This window comes from Quercus robur, chromosome 5 (genome assembly GCF_932294415.1).
Source record: "Quercus robur chromosome 5, dhQueRobu3.1, whole genome shotgun sequence".
NCBI classification, from domain to species: Eukaryota; Viridiplantae; Streptophyta; class Magnoliopsida; order Fagales; family Fagaceae; genus Quercus; species Quercus robur.
Window position 1 is genome coordinate 80,560,267 of NC_065538.1, and position 11,755 is coordinate 80,572,021.

The 11,755-nt window shown below is 35.3% G+C and overlaps 2 protein-coding genes across 2 annotated transcripts in view; one reads left to right on the forward strand and one right to left on the reverse strand.

The window, feature by feature from the left end:
* LOC126727322 (G-type lectin S-receptor-like serine/threonine-protein kinase At1g11410) overlaps window positions 1-11,755 on the reverse strand; it is a 127,939-nt gene that overhangs the window by 12,065 nt on the left and 104,119 nt on the right. The gene's annotated exons all lie outside the window — the stretch shown is intronic.
* On the forward strand, window positions 5,823-9,670 carry LOC126727319 (uncharacterized). The gene is made up of 4 exons (XM_050432903.1): window positions 5,823-8,205; window positions 8,299-8,556; window positions 8,640-8,754; window positions 8,854-9,670. The coding sequence occupies exons 1-4, from the start codon at window positions 5,918-5,920 to the stop codon at window positions 9,589-9,591; spliced, it is 3,399 nt and encodes a 1,132-aa protein (XP_050288860.1). The 5' UTR covers window positions 5,823-5,917; the 3' UTR covers window positions 9,592-9,670.

Sequence of the window (11,755 nt, forward strand, 5' to 3'; positions counted from 1 at the left end):
AATCTCTTTAAAAAAATTATTTTCAAGCGCTTTCTCAATATTTTTTTAAAAGGACCCAAAATTATCTTTGATCATGGCATCCATTTTTTTTTTTTCATTTGTATTCGATAGATACTTCCCTTTTTTTCCTTTTGTTGCATTGTATGTAACGTAGTTGTGGTCCTTTATTCTATTATCATTCTTTTTTTTCTTTTCTTTTTTTGATGAGTTCTATTATCATTCTTTGTTGAATACTTAAATAAATGTATAAAAAAAAATTAAGTTCGTGCACAAGGCATGTAGTTTAATTCAATTTTTGCGCCATAATTCATGGGGAGGCTCCTTCAATCAAGCTTAGGTTAAACTAATAATGCATATCTCGGCCGTACGCAACCCCAAAACCTCATCAGCCTATTAAAAAAAAAAAAAAAAAAACCCCAAAGCCTTATCACAATCAACCAAATTATTTCATCCTTATCAATTTGCTTTCTTGGATATGTTATCTTGTACTAAATTTATCTACAATTTTGACCTAACATGATATTACCCAATGTGAGGCCGGAATAATTCAATTAAAATATAACTATATTTTTAGATAAATATACATTTTTTTTTGAAAGGGAAGATAAATATACATGTTAAAATATAACATTAGGCCGTTAAATTGAGCCTACATGTTCACAAATTTTTTTATACATATATTATTATGTTTAGGTTTGACTTGTTTAATAGTTGAGTTGAGTCTAAACCTGGACTTGATATTGAGTTGCTTGCTAGACAGGTAAATATAAACAAGCTTCATCTTAATCAAAGTCGAGTTATTCTTAAACAACTCAATTCACTTATGGACCCGTCAATTAAGCATGCTTACTGGCGCAAGCTTTGGTTCCTGGTCTCTTTTGGGCCTAGGGGTTAATATAGCATTGAGTATGTCTAGTCTAATCGGGTATTAGGCTGAGACATGGGCCATTTTGTGTACCAGAAATGATTCTTCATCTTTAAGTGACACCCCTCCCTATCTTCTTTGTAAGTGTGATACAGCAACTCGCAACCCAACCTGATAAACAACAAATGAAGGACTTCGATGGATTCCCCTCGTTCTTGTTTAGTTCCTTGTCCATCAAGAATTTTAAGTGGGCCTTACAATAACACCTCAATCACCAATTTTCAATCACCAATTTTCTGATATTTGAGTTAGCATTTTCTGTCATGAATGATTTCTCTGCATTAAGCTTTTCTACTGGGTTCTCATGCTTATTTTGTTTCACAAATACAAGTAAACATAAACTTCCGTAAAATATGGTAGTTTTGACCATCAGTTCCATGTTGAATTGAGGACTTGTAAATGACACATGTTCATGGTTTGGTAAATAATGCAATGATTTCATCTTTGAATTGTTTTCAAGAGCCACTACGAACAGCAAGAAAAATTGGTTTTCAAATATAAGTTTGGAGCATAAATTTGCAAGAAGATTCCAAGAATTCAAAACTTGGCAACTTTTCTAGCATTCTTTGTATTGTTCTTATATGCAAAGGTTCACAGCCTTCCTTTTTCTTTGCTGGTTGTTAGGTTTCACCCAAGACAGAAGAAACGGAGTTAATGGCTGCATGCACTTAGCATTTGAGTGTGCATTTGTAATGCTTATATGTCCCGTAACTCCTGTGTGCATCTATGACATTGCGCATTAATTCTAGCACATTTGATGTTGGGAACATGTTTTTTATTTATTTATAAAATGTTAGGAACATGTTAATTGAACTAGGAATCCAATTTCAGCCATGTCTTGAAATGTCAAAGATGGATGACCTAATTGGATTGATTCATTTTCTAGTCTTCCTTGCATTCCACTAAGAGGATCTGTATTTCATCTACTAGAATCCATTAGTTTTGATGGAAGTGTTTATTAAAGTCACATCATCACTATAATAATCGTGGCAGGACTTAATCATTGAAATTCTGAAATATGCAAGGAAGCGTCTGAATAAATGATTGAATAAATTTAGAGGTTTCTATGCAGCACAAAATCACATTGACATGCAAATAGTCTATCTCAGCAGATGTTGATGCTGCTGAAATTTATAAGAACTCTAACTGGCCAGCCATACATTAAAAATCATTAATTTTTGGTTTGTTAATATGACCTTTTGGTTTACCCAGGAAATTTAAAAATTCTTTGCAGCAGTGTTTTTTTGGCAGAGTAAGGAGAAAATGCTTTGACATGATTCATAGTGGCATATGCATATAAGTTTCTAACATAGGCAAACCAAGTTACAGTTATATAAGTCTCATTATATATGCAACAGTTACAACTTCTTATATAAAACTTTTCATGTTCTTTAATATGAATTATTTCTTAATTTCAGGTGCAAACAGTAAACAAGCCGTGTGAAAATTTCATCCAGACTGGGCATCAAAAACTGACATTCGCTACCAGGTTGAAGCTGAACCATAATTTATGCTTATTTCCCGTACAAAGAGAAATATTTTGCAACTTCATGTCACTAAATAGTATGCTGATGGAATGATTTTTATTTTGTTTGGGAGGTCTGAATTTTCTCTGGATATTTAGTTGTCTTTTGTTGTTAAAGTACATGATTTTCTGTTAGGGATGGACCTAGTAGGGGGATCGGACCCTCCCCCGGCCCAAATTTTTTTTTTGTTTTCGTAGGTATATTTTATGTTATTAATAGTTGGGCCCCTCCCTTCCACAACCTTGGCCCCTGTTAGCCAGCCCCGCCCAGACAACCTATAGGACCCTTTTCAACTTTTTGACGCAAGGGAGAGCAAGGTGATCAAAGAGAGGAGATTGGAGTACCAAAAAGAGAGTAGAGAGTAGAGACATGAAGCAGAGGGAAGAGAGAGAGAGAGTGTGAGGGAATATAAATCAATATATAGAAAAATAGAGGGTCCACCTACGTGAATAAAAAAATAATAAAATTTTTTCCAACACGCCACTATGCGGTTTTATTTATAGAACCACACTGTTGTGTGTTGGAAAAATATTCGAGATTTGAAACACCCATGGAACAATGATTTTGGTGTTTGTTTTCCAAATACCAAAAATTTGGCATTTGGCATTTGCCATTCTTTTCTAGAGCATTCACAATTGGCCATGCAAATGGCATATGTAAGCAAATTTTACCATTAAAGTACTAAAAAGGCCCCAGCATTTGGCCTTGTATTGGTCTAGTATCCTAAAAAAATAATAATATTTTTTGTTGTTGGCATGGGGGAGAAGGGAGAGAGAGAGATTGAATTATATTATTTTATTAGATAGTATATATTAATTTAATGAGTGGAATAGGAAAATAAAAATTGAGATGTTGAGGGTGTTGTAAAATAGTATGATGTAATTAATAAAGTACCTTTTTGAGATGGTAAAATAGAATAAAATAGGAATTCAAGATGTGAATGCCCTAATAGGAACAATTGGTACTTGAGCTCTTATCTTTTCAATATTAACCAAGTCTGGCGATAAATTATCATCATCAACCAACAATTCTTTTGGACTCGAGTTCCACTATCCAAATCAACAACTTCTACACCTGTTTCAGCACCCTCACAGACATCTGCCCTATCTTTACCGCACAAATCTACTAGATCATCCCAATTTGCAATTACTTTCCAATGAAAACTTCTAGCTTTTTCATGGGACTATCAAGCATGAAAACAAAAGACTATGATAGTTCCAAATTTTTTTTTTTTGGGGTATTAGGGATCATATATACGAACTAACTAGTAGCACTCAAAGCTGCAACATTACAAAGTCTTACAAAGTTTTGTACAAATTTGACGAAGGCAAATCCAGGAATGCCATTTTATTATTAAACATAATGCAATTACATAATAATATAAACATTGTTTAATGCCCACAAATGAATACAAAAACAATATGAAAATCCACTTTCTACTTTAGCATGAGTTTGAAATTATTCCCCTGAGTTTGCTCTAAATTATGCAGTAACTTGAGTATTGGTGTACCGTTTCTGTTTTAACATAAGTCTGTAATTGTTATGTACTATTTATTTTCACGAGCATCCATCACATCTAATAGAGGCAGCTAATTGAAGGGATCTTGCCCCTTTTAGCTGCTTCAGCCTCTCCTCTTTCTTTTATATATACATCTTCTGCATTGTAGGTACACTGAGAAAAATTTTAGAGACCGAGAGCAAATAGATATAGAAATGGATAAGAAATTAGATGTTCACAATATCGCAAAAATACTTATCATAAATATGATTAAAAAATATGATTAAACAATATCGTAAAAAATACACATATATAAGACTATCTTTAATCATTTAATCTTCATAACATTATAACAGATAACGCTGTGAAAATTTGGGATTGATTCACCTATCAATTCCATTTCGAGATAGTTTTAAATTAAAATTCTATTTGAGCACACCACTGGAGATATAGTTTGACCATACTTGCAACTCCAAATAATTCAAGTCATATGAATGATTTTCCCCCCTCATCACCCAAGTAGATTAATTAAGATTTTAAGAATATAATTACATACAAGTCCTAGAAAAGCCCAAAATTGAAAAGGATGAAATCAATCTAAAAGCATTAGCACTATCATGCAATATCCAAGACAGCCACTTGTAATAAGCACTATGAGAAGCAAATATACAACAAAAGATCATTAAATAGAACAACTCATCATCATCAAAAATATACCTTCTTTTCTTGTTACAAAAGACACATGGGAACTTAAAATTTAAACATTTTATACTAAGACAATACAAAATCAATAATAATAATAATAATAATAATTACTTGCAAGAAAAAAAAAACCTAAATTGATGGAGTCCTTCATAGAAATAAAAAATCTTTTCTTGAAATTTTTTGCTCATTCAACAAAATTATAAATAGACCATTTATAAAAAAGATTTAAAAAAAAAAAACCTGTTTTCTTTACCAACCATGCACTCAAGTAGAAAAAAAGTGTTGTTTTTTTTTTTTTTTTACTCCAACAATTTATTATTCAAAACATGTTATGACTGTCCAAAAGAATAACAAAATAAAATTATGGCAGACCAAGAGAGATTATAGGCGTCTTTGTTTTTCGTAGAAGCAAATATAGGCGACTTCGACAAAAAAAATATTTAATAATTCTAATATTATGATATTCAAATCTTGTAGTATTAATCCATTAAATGCATCAAGCTACAATAGTAAATAGTCTCACAAAATTCTACACCAAAGTAAAATGCAGAGCAACAAACAAAGAAAAACAAGATAAAGAATTCGTGAGTTTTGTCTAAATTGTTCAATATCCATTTACATTCCAGATATTATACCTAAATGCAAACCATTAATTTGAGGTATCATAATTTGTGCGAGGGTATGAAGGAACATATTAAAGTTGAAATCAAGAAGATCTTAATGTTTGTGATTAAGCCCAAGTTAGTACCCCTTAAGCCCCCATTTGCTTTTCTATGACAGAAAGCATTAGTAAACTAAAGTCCACAACATTCTAATAAACTAATGGTAATTTCACGACAGATGGGACCCCCCTTTTTCTGGTCTGAATTGTAAGTATTAGAAAACTATAGGCCACAACATTCGAATAACCTAAACAGAATTTCACAATAGATGAATAAAAATGAAATGCATAGATACTCCTTATGAGCCAAGTAATTGAGCATCATGGTATTATAGACTTAATAATTATTAAGTTTTTAATAATTATTACAATTACATGAATTTGGTAGTTGTTTTCATATTTTGTAAACACTTATGCTTAACTACTTTTACAACTTATCACATTGAGTTAGTCTAGGACAAGTGTTATATGTTCTAAGAAAATAGCCGCATGCTTGGGTATGTCTGTTCTTAACAAATGACAAATGAATGTAATTATAATAATTAGTATCTTTGTAGTAACAAATCTTGGTGTAGGTAAAATTCCGTAAATATTGTATCGCAATGGACAAAAGTTGGATGGAGAAGCGGAGGGGTACAAGGGAATATTTTGAAGGTGTAAACCAATTCGTGGAATTTGCTGCTCCATCCGTGCGGAATGGGAACATCTTATGTCCTTGTGTGAAATGTGTGAATTTGCTTATACAACCGCTAAATGTGGTACGTGAGCATTGTTGGGCTTCGGGGATGCTTAAAAATTACAAAGTTTGGAAATTTCATGGTGAATCGGCGGCTGCTACGCCAGCTACCGAATGTGGGAGCTCTCATGTGCAAGAAACCCAAAATCCATATGGTGATTTCCATGGGATGTTGCACGATTTGTGCCCCCCGCATGAAATCCCACCCGAACCAATGGAAGAAGGTCCAACTGCGCAATGTCCGGGTGAAGGTCCGAATGATGAGGCCAAGAAGTTTTACAAGATGGTAGATGATGTAGACAAACCTTTATATGAAGGTTGTACAAAATTTAGCATTTTCTCAGCCATTGTCGTGTTGTTCCAGTTGAAGACTCTGTGTGGTTGGACAAATAAGTCATTTACTCTGTTGCTTCAAGTCCTGATGGATATGCTTCCTTCAGACGCTAAGTTGCCAAAGGACCATTATGAGGCTAAGAAGATAGTTCGAGATTTGGGTTTGGGTTATGAGAAGATCCATGCTTGTCCCAATGATTGTATGCTGTTTTGGAAGCAAAATGTTAACCTCGAGGCGTGTCCTTGTTGTAAAGCTTCAAGGTGGAAAACAAATGAGGCATCTGTTGCTAGTAAGCATGCTTCATCCAGTAAGGGGAAGAAGAAAGCTGCGAAGATCCTACGGTGGTTCCCCTTAAAGCCAAGATTGCAGCGACTATTTCTGTCACCCGATCTGGCTAGTTCTATGAAATGGCATGTTAATGGTCGTACTGATGATGGGGTAATGCGGCATCCTGCTGACTCAGATGCATGGAAAATGTTTGACAGTAAGCATTTACACTTCTCATCTGACCCTCGTAATGTCAGACTTGGATTAGCTGCGGATGGGTTCAACCCCTTCGGAATTATGAGTACTAGTCACAGTACGTGGCCTGTCATGTTGGTCCCGTACAATCTCCCACCTTGGCTGTGCATGAAACGGTCATCTTTGATTCTATCATTAGTTATTCCTAGTCCTACCTCGCCAGGGATTGCTATAGATGTGTACTTGGAACCGTTAGTAGAAGAACTAAGGGAGTTATGGGATGTTGGAGTACAAGCATACGATGCATCTTCAAAAGAAGTATTCCAATTGCGTGCAGCATTGATGTGGACCATAAATGATTTTCCTGCATACGCAGATTTGTCGGGTTGGAGTACCAAAGGTGAGTTGGCGTGTCCTTCTTGTGCCGTGGAGACCGAGTCTCGATATTTGAGAAATGGTCGCAAATTCTGTTACATGGGACATCGGCGATGGTTGGATGTTGACCACGATTTCCGCAAAGATGGTCTGTCATTTGATGGATCTATTGATACTCGATTGGCTCCTGAACCACCAGTCACATCTGACATTATTGTGGAAACTGAACATTTACTTGGACGTTGTCTGGGTAGGAAATGTCAGCTTGCTTACAAAAAAAGGAAGAGAAGGGAGGCAGACCAGAGTGGTTGGAAGAAAAGGAGTATATTTTTTACCTTGCCTTATTGGGAGGATCACAAGTTGCGACACAATCTTGATGTGATGCATATAGAGAAGAATGTGATGGACAATATACTAAGCACACTGTTGAACTTGAAGGATAAAACGAAGGATAATTACAAGGCACGCCTTGACTTGGCGGACATGGGGATAAGGAGTGAACTCCACCTACAACGAAAAAGTGATGACCAGTATACCATACCAGCTGCATGTTTTCATATGACTTCATCGGAGATAGATGGTTTCTTGCAAGTTTTGAAGGATGTAACAGTGCCCGATGGGTACGCTTCCAATATCTCACGGCGTGTGAATATGAAAGAACGCAAGATTTCTGGTTTGAAGAGTCATGATAATCACATATTGATGCAGCAACTTTTTCCCATAGCATTACGTGGGTCTTTGCCATCTCATGTTAGTAGGCCTTTGATAAAGTTAGCTTGCTTCTTTAGAGAAATTTGTTCCAAAACCCTTACGGTTTCAGATATTGTGACTAGTGAGGCAGAGATTGCAGTGACATTGTGTGAATTGGAAAAGATATTTCCTCCATCCTTCTTTACAGTGATGGTACATTTGGTCATGCACTTAGCTGCTGAAGCTAAGATTGGTGGTCCAGTGCACTACCGTTGGATGTATCCCATTGAGAGGTAAGATGTGTGTAATATTATTGATCAACTTCCAGTTTCATGTGCGTGTTCGAATTACCATTGCCAATCATTAATCTTATCATTCCTTTATAGGTACCTCTCACGTCTTAAGTCATACGTACGAAATAGAGCTGCTCCGGAAGGGTCTATTGCTGAAGGATACATAATAGAGGAGTGCTTAACATTCTGTTCACGGTATATGGAAGGAGTGGAAACTATATTCAATCGACCCACCAGGATGATTGAGGAGTCAACGGGGGTGGTTTCGATCATGACATTAAACAATAAAGAGTGGACCCAAGCCCATCGCTACGTTTTATTCAATTCTGAAAACATCAACCGCTTTCGTGAGTAAGTATTACATATACAAATATAATTGCACGTCAATCCAGTGTACGTAAGGTCTATTAACCCTAATACAATTGCCTGCACAGGATGCACAAAAGATTGATAGAGGATGAACTTCGAAAAGGCCACAATCGTAACGTTTCCGATGCCATTATATATAAGCACCACATGGAGAAGTTTTGTACTTGGTTTGGGGGTCACGTACGTATGACATTTTCAACTTATTAAACTTGTAACACTGTCTCAACCATGATTAACTGTACTGATATGAATTATTTTATTTTGGCCAACTGATGTTAGGTGATGTCCCTCACTGGTGCTGATAAGGAAAGGGAGGGAGTTAGTGATACCCTTGTTGCATTGTCCAAATGGCCGTATATTTATGTAAAGCGGTTCAAGCATTATGTAATAAATGGCTTAAAATTTAGGAGTGTAAATGATGAGGCAAATAGGAAAACGCAGAATAGTGGAGTTAGTGTGGCTACTGATGGGGGCAACACTTACTATGGTATTTTAACTGATATAATTGAGTTGAATTATTCTGACAGTATCAAACATGTGTTATTCAAGTGTAAATGGGTTCATGACCAACATAGGAGAGGATATAGGACTGATGAATTTGGGTTTCCTATGGTAAACTTTACACACTTCATACATGGTGGGGATAAAATGATAGATGAACCATACATTTTGGCATCTCAAGCTACACAAGTTTTTTATGTGGAAGATAAAAGGCACAAAGATTGGTATGCTGTTGTCAAAACAAAAGCTAGGGACGTGTTTGATGCTGGTGTTGGTCCCCAACGGGAGGAGGATGACATATATAGTTTTTCTGAAAATGTTCCCTACAATATAAGTAGTAATGAGGTTGTGAGTGACAACCTTCGTTGGGCTCGGGATGATCTAGAGGGAATGACAATTGATGCCTCCATCATTGCTGAAAGAGATCTTCATGGAGTAAACAATGAGGATGAGTTTATTGACGATGAGTCTGACACTGAAGACGACAACAAGGATGAGTACACCGAGGATGAGTAGTGTAATAATTTAGTAGTGTATTATGTGTTTGGATGTTACAGTTGTTAATGAAAACGTATTCATTCATGAATTAGTTGGAATGCCTCTGTGTAATTTGTTGAATTTGTTAATTCCTCTTCATATTGTTAATTCCTTTAATTTTTACTTATGATGTATCCAATTCCTTCCCCTCTTCGCTATTGGATTTGAAATTCATTTCTTATGAACTTGGATATATGATCGTGTGGTGTTAGGGTTTCTTTTCGTTGTGGTTGTAGTGTTTGGCAAATAGAAGCTCTTAAACTTGGATAGGGTAGTTTATATATTGTTAGATATTAAAATAAGTTATTTTACCCAAATATTGATATGGCTAGGACTGAAACCATTATTCCGAAACTAGGTTTATATCATACCATATAGATTCGAACCAACTATCATGTTAATAAATAGGTATGGTTAGGATCGAAACTAGTATTCCAAAACTAGGCTTAGGTCATACCATATTGATTTGAATCAACTATCACGATAAGAAGTAAGTATGGGGAGCTAATCCACTCGAGCCTAGTCCTAGTTCAAAAAGGAACACCTGTACAAGTGAATATACCTACCCCTCCAAATATACACACTCAAATCACCTTCGTTTTGTTCACCAATGCAATACATTGTTTGGGCTTAGCGTGTCTAATAATCGAGCTTAAGCTTGTGATTAGATTTGACTTGTTTGCAAACAAACGTTTCCAAGCAGTGTTTTTCGCAAATGTTAATATCAGTAGGCTCATCTACAGTCAAACCTAAACACACACCAAGATTGAGTTTGACAATGAGTTGGCGCGTGGATATCACTGCATCCCTTCTGCTTGTGGTCGGGGTGACCTGTTTTAATTTTTTTATACAGAGGAGTCAGTGTTGAGGTTCTTGACCCAATAAAAAAAATGGAAAAATGAAACTGACTGTTGGTTTTCTACGCAACCTTCCTCTAGAAAATATACTCGCCACGCTCTTCTGTAAAGCGTGTGTAGTAAACAAAGCCCTCTTCTAGGACCTGCCCAAATGGATTTTTCCACTTACGGTGATTTCTACAATTTTACGCTCTTTTCACTGGCACCATAAATGGAAGAGCACTCATATAGAGTCTCGTAAAAATTAATAAACAAACAATGTCAATTTGAACTTTGGCCCATTTTTGTAAGTGAAAGTTTGGTTCACCCCATTAAGCTCATATTTATATTAATTTATTTTTGAGGACTCATGTTTAATGTGTATATCATTTGGTGGGGACATTGTAAAAAATAAAAATTTAAAAACATAACCTCATCTTTTAAAGTAATTTGTATACAAGACTACCGTGCACTATTATGATGATTGAAGGTAAATGTTAAACAATTATTTTTACATTAATTCATCACTTTAAAGTTGTGGTGATATTAATAGAAACGTCATATCTCTAGACTGTTTTTTCTTTTTGATAAATTGATAGCTAAAAAGAGATTTGAATTATGTACGTATTTGTTAGAAATATCAATTGAGTAAAACATGATACATGCAGCGTCAGGGCCCTCATTAAGCCTGCCTTAAAAATTTAATTAGGGGACTGGATTTGCTCTTTCTCTAGTCACTAGCTGCTCCCAAAGCACTAAGCTCTAGCTAATAGGATAGGTTCCCATTCAACAGTTTCAGCTGCTAACAGTTTCAAAAAAATGCTTCATCTTCCCTTGGTGGAAAGTAATTTCAACTGAGCCATAATGCAAGTGATGACAGAATCATGGAGATCTATCTTATTATGTCTTCTCATAGGAACAGGCAATGGAACACAAATACATAAGCACTCAATAAAACACTGCCAATATGTATCAGGCTATTGACTAAGGTAAAAGAGGTTTAAGGAGTTGATTGTATAACCACATTAACTAGTGCCTGCAGAACTCTTTGGTGGAATTCGAATAGATTATGAATCTCAAGAATTTAGTTGCCTTAGCATGGCTTGGATGCAGAAAAATTAAATGTTATGATAAGAAAACATCTGGTTTGTTATAAAGATCAACGGCTAAAGGAAGTTCAAAGGCTAATTGTTTTCATTATAATTAAGAATGAGGAAGTAGCACTGAAAAGTGTTCACCATCATATTACTTTCTTTTTTTTATATATATAAGTAATGGAAAATAAATTGTATTACTTATTGAAAAAG